We start from the raw sequence: 23,489 nt of genomic DNA, 5'->3' as shown, positions 1-23,489 counted from the left end.
GAGAGAAGAGAAAATGTTAAAAATCGAAGCAAAAAGAAGAAGCAAAAGGGTCAAATTTTGAAGTGAAAATGAATTTGGGGTAAAAGAAAAAAAAAAGTTGAGAGAGAAAAAAATTGCAATTGAAAAGAGAGAAAATATTGAAACTTTGGTTGGGAGGGAAAAGAGTTTTGCATATTTTATACAGAATTTCATTCCATGATTACATTTTTGTGGCCAATTTTATTCACATTTTCTGAGGAAACAACATTTTCTAGCATTTCATGAAAGAAAAAAAACATTTTGATCAACTTTTTTTGCAATTTTATTTTCTCTTTTTTGCTTGCTATTAAATTGTTCAATTTGACTTTAATTTTCACTTTCATTCTCATTAACTTTTGTGAAATCACAAGTGAATGCAAATGCTGCAACAATAGTTTTCACTTGTTATTCCCAATGAATGATTGAACATTTTGTTTCATCAAAGTCTCATGAATTTATTATTTGGCAAAACATTTTTCATCTTTGACGTTAAACTTTAATCAATCCCATGAATTAGTTCAACTTTTTATTCTCTTCGTCTCTTTACCGTTTACCCAAAAATTCAGCAACAAAGGTGAGTAAAATTATCATCATTTATTTATCAATCATTAACTTGACATTCAGCAATTATTTATTAACAAAGTTATATTTTGACAAATTGACATTTACATTAATTTATTTACATGATAATGCGCCATAATGTGATGGACTTTTTCACCAGTTTCAACTTTTGATAAACACTTTTATCTTTCAATATTGGTGAGCCTCGTCGAGTCAACATTAACGTAAAGTGAATCTCATTTTTTGCTTCTTCTTCATTGTTCAGGAAAATCTTTTTTTTTCTATTGAAGGTGCAATTAGAAAAAAACAGATGACTTGCAGGAGGAAATAAGGAAACAAAGAATCTTGGAAAAAAAGTGAACATTTTTTCTTCGCCCAACTTTGCACACTATTCATTTGGAAAGGTTAACGTGTTAACATGACGTTCGGACGATTTCATCTGAGATTCAACTTTTTTTTGCGCTTTTATTTGCACTTTTTTTGCTTCTTCTTCTTCTTATTTCATCTTTTTGATGGCAACAACAGCATCTAATTAAAGCAAAGTGATGTTAAGTAATTATTTGAAGGGTTGATGATGGCAATGAAAAGGTGATGATGTTGAGCTTGGTGGTGAAGAAACGAGAAAATTGATGAGAGAAGAAATCGTTTTTTTTCTCTGTTTTCACCACAAAATTTCAAACAAATTATCTAATGAGGTTGGAACAAGGAAAAGGTCAAAATTGGTTCAACAAGAAAAGAAGAGTGCATCAATCTTTGCATGTGAAGTGAAACAAGAGCAAAGTTGAGATTGAAATCTTTTCAGTTTTACTTAAAATTTTTCCTTTTTCTCCTTTTCTCTTTAGATGAAATTCATTTGAACAAAGTTGGACAAATTGAGAGCGAAAATGAAATAAATACGAGAAAACAATGAGTTAATGGGTTGTTCATGATAACGGAATAAAGATAATAAATTAGTTTTTCTTTCTTCATCAATGTTAACCAAAGCCAATCAGTGATCATCATTAATGTCCCAATGCAATTAACAGTCATGTTGAAGGTAAAATAAATCTTGCATTCGATGCAACTTTTGCTTATTTTTTCTTTTCTTTTCTTCTTCTTTTCGACTTTTATTTGACATTACTTTCTCAGGTAAACTTGCAACATTATTCAAGTCTAGTTCTTTGCTTCTTATCCAACGTTTCCGTTTAATTTACACTAAACTGGTAAGTTTATTTAATCCAATTCAATAATCATTGGGAACAAAAAGAAGATGGGAAAAGAAGAAGAAGAAGAAGAAGAAACTGAATGTGTGTTGGAAAGAATTGAGTAGAGAATAAGAAAATGGAGAAAAGAAATGAGTTGAAATCATGATAATGATAGTAATAAGGAGAACTGGAATTGATGAATGATGATAAACAGACTGATTTCTCTTCCGTTTTTTGTTCTCATTTCAAGCCTATTTTCTTCTTCTTCTTCATCAAATTCTTTCATTTCTCATATCCTCTCACTTGTCATCATTCCAGCTTGATTAGACTCATCATTCTCACTGCAGAAAGCAAAACTTTTGCTTGTTCCTTTTCAGCTCAACTTTTCTCGATTATGTGCTTAGAATGAGCAACAACTTTTACTATCATTGCACTGATTTCCAAGCACAACATGATATAAGGTATAACTTTCCGAATCTAACTATTCAATTTAAAAGTGCAACAAAGGATTCAACTCTTTACCTGATTTACCAGCTAATCTCATCCCATCAATTGATCAAGTTGGACTTGATTTTGGGGATTCAAAGAAGAAAAGAAAAAGGTTACAAATTTGGAAACATTTTCTCTCACATTTTTTTTCTTTCCACAGATTCATTAGTTTCTCAATGTATCGAGAATTGGGTGTAAAAATAAAGGTGAACCACAAAAGGAAAAAGGTGAGAAAAAATGACCATTTTATACTAGAGAAAAGTCGATGGAAGAGGAAAAAAAATTGTTGAATCCAACAGAAAATAAAGACTGAAAAGGCATTAAGATTAAGCCATTGGGTTCACCAACATTACATTTCAGGTTAACATTTTCATTTCTTTTCCCTTCATCATGCTCATCTTCCAACTTTATCCCAAAGATCTTCATTTTCTTCTAACCTTTTATCCTTACCATTTTCATCTACAGAGCATTTCATCCAATTTGTACGATTTCTTTTGGCTATTACTCGACTCCTAAATGACTTGGCGCACTGAAATTTTTTTCTGAAAATTTCTCAGATTTTCCATATTCCGAGGTCAAGGTTATGCAAGTTCATTTCTCGGAAATCGCTCCTGATGAAATTAGAAGTCAAATCAAAATCATTTCATAGTTTTATAAGAGTCGAGTAGAGGCCAAAAAAATCGTTCGAATTGGCTGGAATAGTTTATTGATATTTGGGTTTACATTTTTTTACTTTTTTCGGCTAGTCTTGACCATTGAATCTTTAAATTGGCCGCTAATACTTTTCAACCTTTTGTTGGAAAATTTTGCTTTTCTTTCTTTTCTGTTGTTGCTTGAAATTAATGGCTTTCAACAAAATTGAATTAAGATGTTAAAGTTGCTCTTTTTTTATGTGTTCATATTAGTAACACACACTTATACGTAGTGAGACACAGACAATGTCTTTGGGTATTAAATCATTATACTCATTATTATCAACATTATCAGCATTATATTGTTATTGGTTGTTATTATAAGGCTGGGATTTTTGTTGTTGCTTCACAATTTTTTTTCTTGTTTTCACTCTCTTCTTTTCACTGTTGAACCAAAAATGAAGGGAAGAAAAAAAAGAAAGAAGAAATATTAATGGTAAAATGAAATATAATAATAGATATATACACAACTTAAGAAGATGATGATGATGATAATGATGAAAGGATAAACTAAATGTTGAGTTTGAGATTGAAAAGGAGTAAAGATTTTTGCTTCTTTTGTTTGGTGTTGCTGTTGTTGCTTTTATACTTGCACAATATTAATAAATATATTTATGAAAAAAAGGAAAATTACTTTTTTCTTTCTCTCTCTCTCTTTTCTGCTTTCTTGCCTCTTTCTCATGATTATATCATCATCATCACCATTCTCAGCATCAAGACACAAAGGAACTGATAAAATCACTGATATCACCAGAATCTGAGCGATAAACAACAATGGAATCAAAATAGGTTATCCTTGGTTTGAGGTGGTCACTTTGCTTTGAAAAGATATTATTTGTTTGACCGTAAGAAAAAGAAGGAGAAGAAGATGAGTTGGGAACCAAGGAGTTTGATGATGTTAACGATGATGATAATGATGTTGGTGATGAAGGGCCACTTGAATGAGTTGACTCTCGTTCAAAAAAAGATTCATCAACACAATTGATAAACTTCTCATTTATCTTGTATCCAAGGCAAACCGGATTTCTTGTTATATTAGTCATCTTTCTGTTACTTGAGTTAATGAAATTATTATCAACATTACAACTATTAATATTATTATTATTATTACTATCTAAATCAGAATCATTAATGATACTTCTATCAGAGAGGCAAGTTGATGAACATTTTGTTTTCACCGATTCTGACCAAAATGATTTGCTTGCAATTGCCGGTGCAAGTGGCGGTGAATCCGATTGTAGCGAATCCATTTTGGAACAAAAGTTGATAAAAATTTCAGAGGTAGAATAGCGTTTATGATGATGATTATCATTACTTGGTGTTGCCTCCAAAGGTGATGCACTTGATTCCATTGCCTTGTGAGTCGAGAGTGAGGGCTCTGATAGAGAAGAGGTTAACCTAGATGACGGACTTTTCACGGTTGATTCACTTTCACAGTTAGCCAAGTATCGAGGTTGACATTGCTGGTAACAATGGTAATCATGTTGATACTGGCAAGGTAAAAGACTTTGCGGTTGATAGTGTCTTGTCGATTGTAGGACTCGTTGACTTGGGTCAATTTCATTTTGCACTTGTTCATATTGGCATTCATTTCCATTCATGTAAACATTTTGCGGACAAATCGAGTTTGCCTCACAATCGCCAGCCAATGAAGAGGTCAACTTTTTTACTTCAAAATTGGCTTCGAAATGTTTCACCCTTGTATTATTATTATCACTGTTAGTCTCGACGTTGTTACCCTCGGCTTTAGAGCTGTTGATCAAGGGTAAGCTGGTTGTTGGTAAGGTTGCAGTTGTAGCTTTGGTTAGGAGAAAGGATTGATGTCCTTTGCAGGTTCGAGAAAAAAAACTGGAAAGGCGACTTGTCTCGGTGAGATCAGGTATATGTGGTGACGATTCTTTCTTATAACAATTGATGATAAGGAAAAAACTGATAACAAGAGATAAACTCAGAATTGGTAGGTAAGCCACTGGAGTTTCCTCTTGACTATGATAAGGTCGTTGAACATGGGAATGATAACGATGGTGTCGAGGATGAGGTTCTGCACAAAGAGAAAGAACAGAAAGAAAAGTTAGAATTGCTGATCAATGAGAACTTGGTTTAAATTTCACCATTTGGATAATCATTTTTCGAATTTAATTTCATGATAATTTTGGAACATTTTTCGCCAATTAATAGCAAATTTTTTATGCAAATATTGTGTACTTTCAATTCTCAAATTTTAAATTCTAAACTTATCGATTATCGATCATAATTACATTGAATAAATTTGATTGATTTAAAAGTATTTTACTTTTTGCAATTTGATCACTTTACTAAAAGTTAGTAGACAGTAAAAACGAATCTCAATTTTGTACCAAAAAATCAGAGTTTCTGGTTACGTTTCGATTCATCGTTATTCATCATTGCAGTACTTTCATGTTTAATACAATTATCATGCAAGGAAATGTACTTTTTTTCACTCTTCTTTCAACTGTCATTTACATTTTCACTTTATCATGTCATGATTATCATGGAGTGAACATTATTGAAGCTCTGGATTTTTCATTCCTCTTCTTCTCCCTTCCATTCAATCTGTATTTCACTGTTATTTGTTTTCTTCTCTCTTCTCTATCTTTATAATTTAATTAAAGTTATGAGAATTATTGAGAGAATCTTGAATCTGTAATTTGGTCTGAGGTTCAACGATACAAACAGATTTTGAAATTGTTTTTTCTCTCCTTTCGTTTTGTTTTCCCTTTTCTTTCTTTCCTCTTGAATAATGTTATTCCAATGATTAAATGACAGTTTTATAATGTTATACAACATGATGATGATGATGATGATTACGATGAAATGTTTAGAAAATGAAAAAGAAAGAGAATAATACAATCTCTCAGTTGGAAGGAGAAAGAAGAGAAGAGAGAAAAAGAGAAATGGCGAAAAAAATATTTCATTTCATTTACCTTGATAGATTATGTAGTTTTTTATTCCAAGAGAGAGAACAAAAGTTCAAGAATATCTTGCAGTTTGTACCAGCATTTTGCTTCATTTTTTATTTGCACTCTTTTCAATTCAGTCCCTTTTCATTCCCTGTTTGGATTCAACTCAGAAGTTGAAAAGAAAATATAAAATGAATGACTTTTTTCCTTCTTCTTCTTCTTCTTCTTATGTTTTTTGCGCTTCTTATTGCATTATACTGTACTGAAAGGGTAAATAAAATTTGTTATCATTGAAAATGTTGAATACAGATCTTGATGATTAACTGCTGAGTCAACATTATTAATGTATTATATCTGTTAATATTATCAACCTGAGAATTCATTTTCTGCCTTTTTTTCCTTTTCCTTTGCTTTTCTCTGTTTTTTCCCTCATTTGGTTGGGTTATAATGAAAGACCTTTAACTCAACATTCAACTCACAACTGATGAGTAAACAAGCTTGAAAATTGATTCTCAAACTGAACATGATTAACACTGATAAACAAGTTTGAACCGTCAAAAACAATAACTGAATATGGATTGATAGAGAGAGAGAGGAAAGTGTAGAACAGGAATGAAAGGAATTATTGTAAACATGATTGAGGTGAGTAAAGTTTGAGGGAAAAAGGGATTATCGTTGACCGTGATTGATGATTTAATAGGAATCAGATTGACAGTGGTCAATGGGGAGAAATATTATCAGACAATAAGATGAGAATGATTAGAATGAAGAAGTTGCAGGGAAAAGTGTTGATGTTAATGGATAAAGAGCTTCTTGGCTCAAACTTTGTCGACAATATCTTTTCAAAGTTTGTCTCGATTTTACTCTTTTTTTCATTTTTCTTTCTCTTTTCGAATTTTCGAGTTGGATTAACTGATGATAAACAGAGCGCCAGTTGACAGAAGAACAAGTTACTCTTAGTTGATAATTAAAAAAGACTGGGAATCGGGCTTAGAGTCTAGGCATTTGTAATAAGATTTACTTGGAGTAAAGTAATTAAGAGTAAATCTTTTGACACATTTTTCACTGTTAATTATTCTGCTTGATTAATTTTCTGCGACATTTCATACTCTTGTTTGACGTTTCCATTTCACGATATTTTTAATCTCTTCACCAAAGTTCAACTTTTCACAGTTTAACCTTTAAATTTGTTTGGAAACTTTGACAAAAAGCAAGTCAACAAAAACTTTTTCATCTAATTTTGTTCAATCTTTTTGCTTTGCTTTTCCATTTACAATAGAAATTTATTCAACTTTAAAATTTACTCAACAATTAATGTCAAAGTTTAATTTTGTTGTTGCCTTTGCTTTCATTGTCACAGTTTCAGTTTCAATTTGGCATTCGAGTCTGTAGCTAAACTTTGACTGTGGTTGCAATGAAAAGTCGATTCATGATAAAATCCTTTGAGAATCTTTTTCTAGTTTGTATTCTATTTTGTTCGTCTGTGTATTCAAATGAAGAAGAAGAAGGAATTTCAACTGATTTTCTCTTGTAAATTTGAAATTGATTGATATTGATGCCAGAATATGAATTCATAACCAAAGACTTTTAGTGCAACTTGTGACGGTACTTGAAACTCCCGATGAAACCTTCAACTGTTGCACAGCATTTTTGCAGAAAATGGCTCAAAGTTTGAAGAAACATAAAAGTTTGCCAAGGATTAAAATGTAATTCTCATGAATAGACTGAATTTGAGAGATGAGAAGATGTCACTCATCTTTTCAACTCAACAGATATCAAGTCTTTACAAGCTTTTATACGAGTTATTATCTTCAGTGGATTTGATATTCATCTGTCAACATGAACACAGTCATTAAAAGCACGTTTTTCGTTTCTTGTTAATGAAATATTGGAATCCAATTTTGAGTTTCGATGGAATAATTGGATTAGATATTGTTCTAGACTTGACGATTGCTAAATTGAGTCAATACTTTCCTTTGCATTTTGTATTCTTGTGCTAATTGAGGATAACTTGCGACTACAATGTGCAAGTAGCTTTAAGCATCGATAAACTGTGTACAATGGAAATGCTTATAAAGTATTAATACAAAGTAAATGAGTGAAAGAATACAAAATGGTAAAAGTGAAATGGTGAAGACAAAAGGATAATAACGAAAAGTGCTCCACGAGTAACAGTAGCTGCAACTTTTTCCAACCAAAGTAACTATAAAATTACTGTTTCTCCCAATGGATTTTCCTGTCTAACTCTTGATATTTCGTGTTCAACTGTCTTTACCATTCAAACTTACATTCACCATATTAAACCAACTCTATGAATATTTATACTTTTTTTGTGTTTTCTTCTCAATTCTTTTTCCTTTATTTCATTTCGTTTTTATCGTACTTTTCATCTTCTATTCTGCCTTTTCATTCTCCTTTCCTTTTACTGTCTTCTGTTGATTTCTCGTGTCTCTCTTCTTTCGCCTTTTTCTCAGGTTCCACTTCCACTCCCAGATCATTCAATCACTGAATTCATGATTGAAAGAAAGAAGATAAAGAACAGAAAAAAAGTCAAAAGAGAAAAAAGAACAAACGAAAACAGAAGTAGAAAAGGAAGAGACAGAAAAAGAAAGAAGGAAAAGAAGGAAAACCAAATAGGAAGAATGCTAAAGAAGACTTGAAACTTGAATATCTACTGTTGACTGACCATCAATAGTTTCAAATGTTGCAACGTTGAGTTGACAGAAAATCACGAATATTTACAGTTGCTCATATTAATGATCAAATGGACATCAAAGATGCAACGAAAATGGACAGAAATCTCAAACTTATTCAACTGCATTAAACAACGAAAGTTGCAAAACTTTCAGAAAAAGAAACTTCGACTGACTGTTTGCACCATTGCATCTCAGCATTCCGTATGTCAGCAACTAAGAGCAAAGAACTAAAAAAACTAAACTAAAAAAAGCAATATGTGAAAACTATCAAAAGCTAAGAGAAAATCTGAAAGAGAATAAGTTGTGATCATTTAGAATACGAAGAGCGAATGCAATTCAAGAAACGAATGCGTTGGATTAGCATTTTATGTCATTTCAATCCAAAAAGTTGTTGAAGTTATTGTTAATTTACTCTTTGCTTGATATTTAGAGGTCGTTTTGATTGAATGGATGCAAGTGCAACGAAAATGCATAAATTAAAAGTTTATATTTAGTATTTCATGCGAACGGAGAAGATTGAGATTGCAAAGATACTTTCAGTTCAATCCAAGGGTTGATCAAAGAAAAGAAAGCGGCTTACATTTTGAAGTATTTCAATTTCTAGTCAGTTAATCAAAGTGAATGCCATAAAATTATGTAACTTGATTGATTTTGTATCAACATTCAATCATATGCGTTCAATGTTATTAAAATGTAAATTGAAGTTTAAACTGAAAAATGTTGATGTACAATGTAGCATTGCATGCTAATATGGAATAGACTATTAATTTCTTCTCAATTTTTTTTCCTTTTTTCGTTTTCTTCTTCACCTATTTTGATAAGTAATTTAATAAGTATGATAATGTTGCCTGATTTTATTAGTTGTGATAATAATGGAAAGAAAATTAGCTTAGAAACATTTTCTATTCTCTCGAAAGAAGGAGTAAAATAAAAAAAGATACTCCTTGTGTGTGTGTGTAAAAAGAAGGCAATTTTCGGAAACTTTTTCCATTCAACGATTCAATGATTTTCCAGGTTGACAAGGTTAATATTCAAACATGCAAACCATTTTTCTCTCTTTTCTCATTTTCAGTACCAAAAACCTGCTAATAACCAGTTAATTAGCTTAATTATAGCCATCAATTTTGTATGAATTATCTTATTTGAACCAAAGTTTCATCAACTTTTACAAATTTTTATCATGCTTTTGGTGTTCAGTTCAATTTAAAAGAAACTCTGATTAGAAGGAAAAAATATTCACTAAAATAGCATAAAACGAAATATTTGCAAAGTTTGACGAAGAAAATTGTTCAACCTCTCAAATGAACAATTCTAATTCCAATTCTTTCACCATTGCAAAATAGTTCTTTTGTCAACATTCATTCATTATTGTCCAAACGAAGGGTTTTCATCATTGATTTACGAAAATGAGTGACGATAGATTCTCTGTCAGAATTAGCTTCAAAACAAGAGTTGAGATGCTTTCGACTAATGATTCTTTGAATGTTGAAAGTGATAGCAATGTGCATTTTGCAGAACCTCTGAAGTGCTTAGAACTTTGGAATCGATTAAAAGCACAAAAGTTTGTGCTGTCTTGAGATGAAGGTACGAGAAAAGAAGAGATTCATTGATTGTGATTCATGTGAAAACTCAACACTTTCGATTTTCAAGACTTCTCTTTGTTTTTACCTGTTTTTACTTCTCTTTTAGTTGTTGATCTCTATCCTTAGTTGAACCTTTTAGTTCATTATTAACACTCAAGTTCATTTATTACCTTTTCTTTCGTTGGAGCACACAATTATTTAGCTACTCTTGTATTCATCATCACTTTGCTCTTGATGTTCACCACTTTTTTACGCTGCTTCTTCGCTCACAACATTCTCTTACCAATTCTCTCGCCATCATTTTCTCCCTGCCAATCAAGTGAAAGTTAATTTATTACAAGTCAACCTTACAGAATAACAACAAATCAACAATTATTCCATGTAAAACCCTATCTGATTCCTTCTTCTTCTTCAATGTTACACACTTTCAACTTCTTCATTGAATCATTGCCACTTGCTATTCTCTTACTTTACCAATGCAACATTTTTCTTTTTTTATTTTCTCTCATTCCTAACTCTTGTAATTATTTCTCTTACCTTCTTTCATGCATCTTGATAGTTACTTATTTGTCTCTGCAACACAAATACAGAGACACGCTTCACTCCCTGATAGTTAACCTTAGCAAAACTAATTTACCATTTACAATGTTCATTCTTCTTCCTTTCATTGATATACTTTCCCGTATTCCCTCAGTTATTTACTCATAACTTTTTTGTGCTCTTCTTCTTTAGAACTAGACAAAACACTGAAAATGGATACAAAAAGAGCACTAAACAAACAAGGATAATTCTTGCGAAGGCATTTTCCTTGCAGAAACATTCGAAGAGAAGCTCAAAACGAAACACAAACACCATCGAGATGCTTATGTGGGGCTCATCGGATCTATTAATAAAAGCTTACAGAACACAAAAGCATTCTAACTAACCGTTATAAGGAACAGAACTATTAAGCATTAAACAAAGTCATTTTCTGCAAACAATTCTTTCTTTCTTATTTCAATTGTTGAACGATTATTGTTACAAACAGTTAGTTGGTAACTGGACGTTCAATTGCACCCTGAACCTTATTAAACTTATCCAACGAGAATAGCCCTTAATAAAAGCAAATGCGCCTGATGTGAGCAACTTTTTGTTTCTCTTCTCGAGATTCAAACAAGTTTCGAGAGAAGACCAAAGTACTGGATTTATGATACAAAAAAAGCAGAGGTTGCAAAGGTTATGAGTTGCCATGAGCTTGAAAAGTTGGAAAGTTATCATGATAAGCCACAGAAAACTGCTCGCAGGCATTTCCACATTGCAAACTGAAATAATAAAGCGAAGAGAAAAACAAAAACTCGAAAAGTTGGAAAGAAAATGAAATGAAAAAAGGCAGAAAACAAGGAAAAGCCGACTTAACAAGAAACTGGATTCAAATGATTCACCATGCAAAAGCAATGTTCTCTCCATGAAAATCAATTGTTGGGCAAAACACAGTGAAATGCTCAATGAAATGAACTTTGAATTGATTGTAAAATGTGGTTTAAACAAGATAAAAGCCAAACACAAAGTGGCCAACATTTCTCCCTCTTAAGTCAGAATAATGATTCAATTTAGATTTGCACAAACCAAGTTGGAATCCAAATGTAATAGATTTAGGTTGAACCAGAAGAAAAGAGAAGCAGAAAAAAACAAGAGAAAAACATGAAAGGTAATGAAGTGTAAATCCTGCAAAATTGACCCCAACTTTGAACCCTTTGCGATAAAGACATTCTGCTTATCCTTGTTCACCATGAAATCAGGTTAACACTTTTGTCTTGTTGAATCTTCTTATTATCATCTTTACATTATTGTCTTCTCTTCTTTTTCCCATTTCTCCCACTTTCTAACCCATTGGCTTGCCAATAAAACTATTATTTGACCTAATTAGGTTGACCTTAAGGTTGCAACAACTTCCAAGTAAAAGTGATAAACTTTTTATATCTAAACTCGACTCAATCAGCATTTTTTGCTTCTCGACGATTTTATTCATCCTTTTGTTAACCTTTTATCTTTTTTCCTCTCAGTTTTCTCTCTTCATTTCTCTTCTTCTACTCAATCATCCATCAAATGTGTATTCAATTAATTGGAAAGTAAAACATTGGATGAAACTCAATTTTCCAGGACCACAGAAAATTCAACATAATCTTATCACCATCATGAACCATTATTTTCTTTCGTCGAGTTTCCCTTATCATTCCCAGTGATTTAATATGATATATAAATATATAAATAAATGGAGCATAAGAGTAAAGGTTAAAACAAAGATCACAAAATTGGAAAACAGAACAAAGTCTTTTTTTTCATTAAATTTTCAACAATTGAAGTTATTTGAATGTTGGAATGAAAAGTTTCAACTTTTGTGCGAAAAGGCAAGTTGAAGTTATTGAGCAAATTGTTTCATTTTGTTTCATTTTCAGTGGAAAAAGAAGTTGAAGAAAATTTTCAATTTAATATTGTCAAAGTGCAAAGGAATGGCAATGAACATTTTAATTCAGTCGACAGATCAAACTGTTGAGTTTGAATCACTGCCTTGAGCAAATTCAATCATTTATAATCAAGGATAATGAACATTGGAAAGCAAAGAGAGAAAAAGGAATTTACTATTCAACACTTTTTTTTCTCTTTTCTATTCATTGAAACTTGACACTAATTACTTTGAAAGTGATATTGAAATGCATGATTATGGTGAAAGCTAATGAATGTAAAACTTTGTTTCTTTTCATGAAAAGTGTTTGATTCACAGTTGAACATTGTTTGCCTGTTTTGTTGATACTGAATGACAATCGACGTAACAAAATGGTAAACAAATTGAATACAGTTTCGAGCATTTGATTGGAAGCAAGAGTTAATAAGGTTTGCTTATGTTTAATTCAAATGATATTAATTTGCTTCTATTCATTTATTCATTGCAATATAATTATAATGAAAATAATTGTCCAAAGTTATCGTTGTTTGTGGAAAAGGAAAAGTAAGGAAAAGGCAAAATTAGGTAAAGAAAAGGAAGAAAAATTTGGGTTAAAGACAAGGTTATCATTTTGTTATTACTATTCTGTGGTTGGCGATTTGTGTATCGATTAGCTTTTTATATATTATATTACTTTATCGAGTATAACTCCCAGTCTCTGCTTTTCTCTTGTATAATATTTTTACTTATTTGTCTGTCTTTACCTTTTCACTTCATTCCTTTCCATTTGCAAGCCATGATAATGTAAACTTGAGATGAGACCTGAAGAGTGTCTTAAGATCATCAATCGATTAGATTCTGGTTCATCATGAGAATCGTGATTGTGTGATGTAAAAAAAAGAGAGAAATGATGGAAAGCATAAATAACATTCTAATCATGGGCTGTATCAGAATCAGATAATAAGCAGATAGAACTTTCAGCTTATTAACTAGAGATTAGCAGATATTTCGTTTTCCATTAATGATTTCAAAGAATATTATAAAAGAATTATTCTAAACACAGAATTTTCCAAGGAATTCTATTGAGATTTCAATCGAATTTTGTTCTCATTTAAGAATTTTTTTACTCGAAATTCTTGAGTTTTGTATAAGCTGAATATCTTTATAACTAGGAAGGAAAAATTGGAAAATTATTCATTCTTTCGAAGCAATTATTTGATGAATTTCAATTCGTTCGTTGCAACGTTTAACTAACCATGAAAAGTTTATTTATCAAGTTCGATGTATTATTGAGTGAAATGTGCATTTGTTTGTCATTCGTTGAATGGAATAAAGAAAAGAGAAAATTTCTTTTCGATTGAAATTAGTTTTTTTGATGAGATGAATTTTCTTTTTGGAGGTTCGAGCTTGCCTTCATGTTACTGAGTTGAGTGTTGATGAATTTGCTTTGAATTTGTATCGTTTTACGTTTCTGTTTGCTTAGTGTTACTCACGAATGACTTGAAGTGAAAGAATTGCGTGTTCAATGATAAATGGTTAATTGAGTTTCATCTTTTTCTTTGAATCTCTTTTCATTACATTTCACGACTGAAAGGTAAAATTATTGAAATTTTTTCTTTTTCTCCTCATTTTCAACAAAATTTCATCTCGTTTCTAACTTGTCCTCATTTGGATTTAAATTTATGTAAATCAGAATTTAACTCTTTTCCTCTTCTTCTGTATAATTAACTTTATAACTTCAACAATATGATTGATATTAATGATGAAAAAAGGGTGAAATTGAAAACTTGCAAGTTTTGAAAGTTATTAAAATTTTGTTTCGTAAAATTTGACATTCGATAAAAAGGTTTAATCAAATTTGAATAAAACTAATGAAAATGGAAATGAAAGAAAATCAATTGTATCATTTTTAATTGACTTTAAGATTTGATCAAATACGTCACAAGATGAACAATGATTCAGATACAATCCATGATAAATATCGAGAGGAAAAAATAATCGAAAGTTAATATAATAATTATTTTTAGTTAAATATTGACGTTAGCAGTTAGAAGGGATTTATTATATAAATAACATGAACTAATATATAAATCCACCTGACAAGGAAAGGAAAGAGATGAATTTCTTTCTGATGACCTTCAATATCAAAAAAACATTTCTAAGCCTTGTGAAAACAGAATAAAAACAAAAAAACTTTTCGTCTGAAGAAAGAAAAATGATGAAAGATCTGATTTCAGATCGATAGGATTGACGACAGGAAACCAACAGGTTTGACGTAACCTAGCGTTAATTTTCAAACAGCTCCAACTTCAAATAATCAGAACATTTGGATTGCTGCAGCAATTAGTCCTCATCGATTATGAGCAATCCCAAAAAACATGGGGTTTACTCCCAGTGACTGGTAAACTCGCTATTGATATCATTCCATCCCAGTTGGGAGGAAGGAATCTCGAGGCACAATATCTGTCAATCAGTTGAATGCAAAATCGCAACTTTTTAGATCGCAGCTGAAGATCAAAAAGGACGAATCGAATTTGAATTTTGTTAGGCTTTGAATTCTTCGAATTTATTTATTATTTGCTTGAAATTCTCAGAACTACATACAAAGATACTCATAGGCACTGGGAGTTTTTACTATCGATATCATAACTCCCAGTTGGGAGGGAAAATGCTAACGTAAAATTATTGCTTCGATAAGGTTATTTGGAATCGTAACTTGTGTAGAACCAAACATCAATTCGTGAAATAAACGAAATTTGGGGCAAACTGAAAGTTTGTGAATTTTCCACCCTTTCTGTCAATTCTACATCAATTTATTTTACCATTTATACATTTATTGTGAGATAATTGTCTCATGATCTGAAAAGGTTCCGGGTGAAAGAGAATCTTTAATGTGACTATTTTTTTGTATTCGATTGAATCTACGAGTAAAAGATGATTGTAGCCTCGACGGATCACGGTTTTTGCTTCTTCTTCATCATCATTATCATCAGTTGCACATTCAAATGTTACAATCGACTGAGTAAAGTTATAAATGAATTGATAGGAGAAGCCAAATTTATGGAGAAAATGATTTTTACTCTGTTTTTTCTTCTTCTTTTCACTGATCGTTTTTTGTTTTATCCAATAAAACGAACCAGTATCATGATGAATTGAACAATCAATAAATCATCTGCCCTTAGAGTAATTATAATCTTGACCATAATTCTTTTTTCCTTTGCTCTGTTTCTCTTTTCGTTTCTCCTCTTCTTGCAGCCTCATTGGATTGATCATTTTCTATCTTCTTCTTTTCAAGCTAAATCAAAATCAAATTAAATCACCTCTTTATCATTAATTATCACGGTTGACTCAATTGATTCAAGCCGTTTTCAAATCAAGTCAAGCTGGAAATGAAAAGCTTTTTGCTCTCTTTTCACCAACTTGACTCACAAAAGTTTGGAAACTTTATTCACTTTGAAATGACAAAACTTGATTTCATTGTTACTTCCAAATCAGTTATAAATGCATGAGATTCGTTTCGATACCGATTCCAAGTAAATTGTCAACGACAACTTGAACAGTCAAAGAATAATTCAATTTAATACTTTTCCATGATAATTTAGTTATTTGAAGAATGAGCCAAAAATGAATAAAAAACTTGAAAAATGCTCAATAGGATTAGCTTGAGTTGGGAGTGAGAATGGATTCAAAAAGTTGAATTATTAAATCAAATTAATTTCCATTCTTATTTCGAGCAAAATTTTTCCAAAAAAACTCAATGACTAAATTGCTTAATTCCATTGTGAAAGATTCGATAAAGATTCCATGAAATCTGAATAATGCAATAAAACACTCAAACCTGCTATTATTTTCAGGTGCTTGGGATTGTTGACTCCAATCCCATTAATATCATTATCAGAGTTGAAGGAAAGTCAATCAATAATCAATAAAGATAACAATATTATCATTACCAGTCTTAATGATAAAAGTAAAAATAATATTCTTACAAAATCTGATATTTCTTGTTCGCTCTTTAGCCTTTCATAAGTGCTTTGAATTAGTGCTTGTAATTGTTAAAGTGAGGAAACAATTGGATGAGAAATGAAAGGAGAAAAAAAGGAAAAGGTGAAAATGTTGGTGGAAAAGAAAATCATGAAATGGAATATCTTATTCGGTCAAATGTAACCTTCTTTTCTCATGTTGACCAACTTTTATCGTTTCATAATGATGATGTTGAATGATATAAGATTAAAATGAAAATGAGATACAAAGTTGTTACAGAAAATCTGATGATGAAAATGTCTGAATATTTTTCCTTCTCTTTGATGGAATTGGAAAAGAAGAGAAAATTTAAAGAGGAAAATGAAGCAAAAGAATATGAGATTTAAAGATGAAATTGGCGCCACAGCTCAAGATTCTCATGAGGCAAATGCTTATTTTTGTCTCGAATTTTTTCTTCTCTTTCATCTCTATCTTTACTGCATCAGCAGAAAAAATTTATTTTGTTTTTCATCATTTTTTTCGTTCTTTCATCGTCATTCTTTTTTGTGCTTCTCCATGAGATTTGATATCGTTACTTGAAAGGAAAGAAAAAAGGTAAAATTCTTGAGAAAAAAAAGAGAGAAAACAAAATGAAATGAAGAAAAATGATGAGCATGAGATGAACAGATGATGATACCAATGAGTAAAGAATGGAAGCGAGAAAAATGTATTGGAACAAAAAGTGAAATCAGGAAACATTTGGAATTTTATTTTCCTTTTACTATTGTTTTTGTTTTCGTCTTGTTCCTTCTCATGATAATTGGCTTGAAAGGTTATAAAGAATTTTTTATGAGAAAACTGAAAGAGAATCAAATGATCAAACTGATCATGATTATGAGGCGAAAGACGAAAAGACGAAAAAAAGAGTTGATATCAAGACGAAAAGTCTATCTTTTCAGATTGCAATAAAATAAGCTCTTAAAGGGAAAAGTGAAAAAAGGGAAAATCTTTTGTTTCCATTTTCATTGAAACATTTCAAAGTGAAGCCAAAAAAGGTTGAATAATGTCAACATCAAGGTTAGGAAGTTTAGCAAAATTAATATTCGATGTTTAAATGGTTCAATAAGCTCAACACTTCAATATCAACCTTCAACATTCCCAAGAACTCAAAGAGATTCTGAACATTTTAATTTCTTCATCAACCCATATTGAACTAAACAGAAAAGGTGATCGCATCAAAATGAGGCAAATAAAGATGTTAATAGGTAAAGAAAAAAATGAAGAAAAGAAGAAAAAAATTGATAAAAATATCTTTGCATAATAATTTGGATTCGAGAATATTGTTTCGGTTTTTTTTCTATTCGAAAATGTTCAATGTAATAAACTCGAAATGAAGCGAAGAAAAAGAATTTTTCTTCCTTCGTTTTCACACAAAAGAGGCAAAATTTTCTCTTATCACTTTGGTTTCGCGCGATTATCATGATTATCATTTGATGATGAAAAGAAATTTAAATCGCAAATGAAACTCACCAATTACGTATAAAGTTATTTTAAGAAGAGTTGTTTCAAAATAATTGAATGCTTCACAAAGGTAAAGTCCTTCGTCTTTATAAGTAACATTATTTATTTTAAGGCTACCATTGATAGATGAAATTGATATCCGGTGATCACTTGTTGTTAAAAAGGTTTTCACAGGTAAACCTGGCGATGGAACCTGTTGGTGTGGCTTTTCATCAACTTCATGTTGAGGTTTTATCAATGAATTTCGAGAGGAAATTAACAATGAACCATCTTTCCTCCACTGAAATAAGGCATCGTAAGAGGTAAAGGTTTCAGTTGAACATGGTAATTCCAGGTGAGATCCTTTAAGAGCCACTTTATTAAGCTCACCTTGACGAGTAATTAAAGATGATCCTTCAAACGAAAACAAACCAAGAGTAAAATTAATCACAATTTTCAATAAAGAACCAATTCTTGAGAAGCGAAAAAAAGGAAAAAAAGATTCTTTTCTTTTCCATTGAAAACGAAAACAGTTCAACTTGGACAAACAATCAGAATCGTGGAAAAGTCCATCATGGAAAATCAAATGAATACCAAATGACACTAATTGAATAACAACATTATCATGTTTGTCTTTGTTCTGTTTTTTTGTTCGCTTCGATTTTTCATCTTTCAGCTTTGCTATTTATTATTTATCGCAATTAATTGCAATTGTCAGGGATTGTTGATGAAACTTTTACTCAGATTCGTTTCAATTATTAAATGAACTTCAATTGATTGAACCTCTTTTTTTTGTTACTTTTGCCTTTCAATTATTATTATTAATAAACCATTTTTATCCCATTATATTGCAGAATGCTGAGTAAGAACTTGAAATGTTTAGTAATGTCAAGTGTATAACTTTGATGCTCCAATTATTAGTTTGTCAATAATTAGGGTGAAAAGTATGAGCAAGGTTATAGCTAATATTGGATGAAAGGTAAAAAAGTAAAAAAGTTTTTTCTTCTTCTTCTTTTTGATCTTCATTTTCTGCTGAATCAACTGTTTATAAATTACCATTTTAGTACATTTTGTACATCATATTATTATATAACATGTAACATGAAAATGTTGGTAAAAATTGAATTTCATTTATCATTGAATAAATGAATTTGTATTTTGCTTTTAATTTTTTTTCCTTTTCAATATTTTCTAATTTTTCAAAATGCAAATGCTAACTGGAAAATTATTCAAGTCAATTTTTTTCCAAAATTCGAAATTCTATCGTTCAAATTTTCGTCTAGTTTTTTACAGTTTAGCTCGTTGATATCATTCGATTTCTGATATTGAATACAGAAAATCTGTCAGATTGAATCAATTGAATATCTTTGATTCTGCAAACATTGAGATTATTTTGCATATTTAAATGATTACGTTGAACAGGATAAATAATCATGGAATAAAAGTGTAAAGAAGTTGAACGATTCTGCAGATTTGCTCAGTCAATCAAATTTGTCATGTAATGAAATTGATCAAACTGAATTTCTTTCTAATTTGGTTACTCGAGTGCAATTTTTTGCCTTTTCAATGTTCATGCTTAATCGAACTGAAAAGATGAACTTTTTGGAAAAAAAGTTTAGACTAGAAATGATCATTTAAAGATGTTTTAAACACTTTCAGATTCATATTGAAAACTATTCAGAGGCGGTGGGTCAACTTGCTGGAACAAGAAAAGTTGTGAGAAAACTTTCACTTGGAATAAAAGTCAAGATTGAAAAGTTTGGGTTTATGAGAAAATTGATGGGAAAAGAAGCTAAGACACATGTCAACAGGTACGATAAATCATGAGTTTTGTCTTGGTAATTGATTTCATTGCTGAGTCAACTCTAGTTTCACTTTCGATATTTTTTTGGAAAATGTATTAAATCTGTTCTAAGTTGGCTTGAGTTCAAACTGGGTTTACTCTGTTTTTTGTATTTGATGGTTTTTCGTTGGGAAAACGTTCAGTCTCTATCAACTAAACAGGTCAAAAAGGGTTTTGATGCACTATGATTCCCTGGTGAAATTAGCTCTTTATTTACTCACGAATCTTTATCTAAACAAAAGTCATAGCCTTTTATTTGTATAAATATAAATATATTATTTTTTGTTATCATTATTGCTATTATTGTTGGAAAGTAAGAAAGCACGTAAGCTTCAACGAGATTTATGTCAACAAGAAGAGAGCAAAAAAGCAAGAGCAGAAAATGAAATAAGTAAAAGATTTAACAGATATAACATAACATTGGACCTTCTTCATATTTTCATTTAACCATGTATGTCATCCTCATTTTCTTGTGCTTTGTCATCATCTCTTATTGAACACTTTGAAAGCTATCAAGTAACGTCAATTTTGTTTTCAATTAGATTTCGAAATTTCGAAATGGAAAAACTGGAGAAAAGATGAAAAATGATGGACTGGTGTTTATTTTGGATTAGCAAGCAATACAAATTAACAATAAAACATCAACTCATAAGACAACATTTTCTAAGTCCATTTGGAATTGAATCATGTACAGAGTAAGATTCAATTTCAACCAAAATACCGACAATTTTTGGGCAAAATGCTGAATTTGCTACTTTCTTTTCATGGTAAAAATCAAGTCTAATTACTCCCTAGTGATGTTGTTTCCATCATAAAATCAAGAATAACATTGGTCAAATAAAAATCTTGAACATCAAAGTCATTCCTAGTCGACTGTTTTGACGAGAAAAAAAAGTTTGATTCAACGTAAAGAAGGCTCTTCAATGACTTTACTTTTGTGCAGCAAAGTGCTAGAAATAGGATCAAATTTTAACCACTGAAAGCCTCTCATCGAGGAAACACGAAGCAAAAGATTCTTCATTTGATTTTTTCTGATGTTTGAGTTGATTGAATAGTGGACAAAATTATCGCTTATTTTACCTGTAAAGGCAGCTGAAGGTATCCATGGGATGAAAAACAAGACTGGAAACCATAATGTACAACAATAACTTGTATTAATGTCAATTTTCATTCCCAATTTAATCAATTGGAGCGCACAGTTTAAAAACTGTGCCTTATTGAGTGCAACACTTTTTTATCCATTTGTTGATGATTGAACAATTTAAGGAGTGATTTGTGTAAATTAAAAACATCATCCTAATATCATCTCATCTGGAATGGAAAATTGTGGCCTTTTTGCTCTCTCTTTTCTTCTTGTTTTGATTTTCTTTTTCTCTTTGAATTCACTTGATTCAGCCTTTTTTTCTTTCAACCAGATATGATTCTCATGAGGTTGAATAGAAACAAAGTGAATACCAATAGTGTTGATGTAATAAAGAAATGGTGAAAAAATGAATGAATCACATTACAAAGCACATTTAGAAACACGGAAATGCACAAAAGTTGAAAGTAGCGATTTTCAGGATTGCGGCGAAAAATTGAAATCCAAATTGAATTTAGCTATTGTGTGTGTGTTGCTCTCACCAATAATGATGATAATGATGGAAGCAAATAATAACAAGTAATGATAATAAATGGCTGATTGATTGACTTTGATGGTAAAGATGGTTAATAGTGCCGCATGGAGGAAAGAGAAGAAAAGAGTTGAGAAGAAGAAAAAAAAGTGATGAAAATGACACTGAACTGAAAATGATTATCTGATTCAATTTGCAATGGAAAAAGATGTTGATAAGGAAAACAAAAGGGAAGGAAGAAGGTAAAGAAAAAGCAAGATTATCGGGCGATAATGATGATGGTAATGATGAGGAGTGAATAAATGAAAACTGATTAATCAAAAAAGGCAGAAACTCGAATGTTGAGAGAAAGAAAAAAGCAAACAATGTTTACATTTGAGTTTGCAGGTGAGCAACAAGGAAGCACTGCAAGTGAAAACAGATTAACAATAAAGATAAACAACTGGGAATGGTGAGTGTAAAGGTGATGATAGAGATGATGATAATGATGTTGACGGTGGAAAAGATGAAATCATTGGAAAGGTAAAAATAATAAAATCTGTTTTTACACTTTCTTTACTGTTGATTCTGTGTACAAATAAAAAATAACGATAAATGTTGAGAAAAGAGAGAAACAAAGAGAGGCGAAAACATTGAAAGCAAACCCACTGGTTATCAACAGAAACCAAACTGAGTTGAAACTCTCAACATGATAACAGCAACTCTCTGGGTTTTGGTTACAGTAACCAGTGAAAACCAGTAACCATGGTTAGATGGCGCCTGGTTACTGAGCAGCATTTCTCTTCTCTTACTTTTTCCTCTCTTTTCTCATTCCTTTTACTTTTGTCTTTTTTTTCTCTCTTCCAAATTGCTCACAGAAAAATGGTCTCATGAAGAGTCGAAATTCTGAGCATTTGATAACCTCGACTTGGGCGACATCTTGTTTGATATAAATTTACTCCCAGTGACGTTTCGTGTGATAACTTGATTGCTTTCCCTCTTCACTCCCTTGTCAATCACTGGGAACAATTGGGATTGCCAAGAATATCAATTTCTATTCTTTTTTTTCGAACTTTTTTCTTCTTCTTTTTAAATTCTCTTCTTTACAAACAGAGTAAATTAATCACTTTTAGTTGAAAAAGGAATTTCATGATTCATAATCTTTTTTCGTTTTTTCTCTTTCGCTTCTCAGGTAGATTGGATTACAAATGAGATAAAGTTTGATAGCGTTTCAAATAATGATAATTGTATTTGCAGATAAAGTTACTTGGAAAGGAAAACCAACTAATCATGGAAAGTAGGGAAATTAACATTGAGTTACTTTCATTTTTTGCTCATTTGCTTGGAAAAATTACTTTACTTTTTTTGTGGAAAAAAAGTTAATGAGAAAATTTTGAAATCTTTTCAAATTTCACGAAAATTTTATTTCTTTTTTCAAAAACCTCATCACTTTGGGTAATCAGATCAACTTGTAATCGAGTCTTTACTTCCATGAGATTAAAAGCATTACTTGAGTTACTGATTGGATCGTTGAGTTGGAAATCGAAATTTCATTTTTGTTCTCTTCTTTTGGTGTAAAGCCAATGAATTTGTGAAAAGATACTTTGTTGACTTGTCATCATGATCTAAACAGGTGAAGATTTAGCAACCTTTGGATAATTGTTATTAATAAATTTTCATTTCGTTTCCTATTAATTTTTATTGCTTCTGTATCAGCAAAATGATGATAAAACTTGACTAGTGAGAAAAAAAGTTAAAGAGGTTCAAAGTTCTTTATCGTAATCAGTAATTCAACAGATCGTACGATTTTCACTCTTAATCTTTCGATGTGTAAATTCAATTCTCGAGTTATGCAATTGGAGCTCATTCAACTTGGAAAGGATGAAAAGTTTTGATGGATAACTTTTGTTGAAGAAAAGTTGAAAAATTTGAAAAGCAAAAACATGACAAAAGTTTACATCAAGATTAAGTTATCATTGGAATGTATAATGAGAAAAGGAGAAAAAATTGTTGAAAAGAAAAGAAGTT

The 23,489-nt window shown here is 31.0% G+C and overlaps 1 protein-coding gene across 2 annotated transcripts; it reads right to left on the bottom strand.

Moving 5' to 3' along the window:
* Positions 1-597: 597 nt before the first annotated feature.
* LOC107364652 (uncharacterized) lies at positions 598-22,200 on the bottom strand. Of its 2 annotated transcripts, XM_015932082.3 has the most exons (4): positions 21,856-22,164; positions 20,950-21,558; positions 18,057-18,440; positions 598-4,985 (listed from the first exon to the last, which is right to left on the bottom strand). In XM_015932082.3, the coding sequence occupies exons 2-4, from the start codon at positions 21,038-21,040 to the stop codon at positions 3,658-3,660; spliced, it is 1,803 nt and encodes a 600-aa protein (XP_015787568.2). In that variant the 5' UTR covers positions 21,041-21,558; positions 21,856-22,164; the 3' UTR covers positions 598-3,657. The 2 variants fall into 2 exon arrangements, with proteins under 2 accessions (XP_015787568.2, XP_089123566.1); XM_089267440.1 differs by having other exon boundaries at positions 20,950-22,200.
* Between the last annotated feature and the right edge of the window lie 1,289 nt (positions 22,201-23,489).

The sequence above is a fragment of the Tetranychus urticae genome, chromosome 1 (assembly GCF_039701765.1).
Source record: "Tetranychus urticae isolate SD_2017Ah chromosome 1, NJAU_TeUrti_SD_1.0, whole genome shotgun sequence".
NCBI classification, from domain to species: Eukaryota; Metazoa; Arthropoda; class Arachnida; order Trombidiformes; family Tetranychidae; genus Tetranychus; species Tetranychus urticae.
Note: the sequence above shows the minus strand (reverse complement) of the source record. Positions and strands in the feature narration are given on the sequence as shown.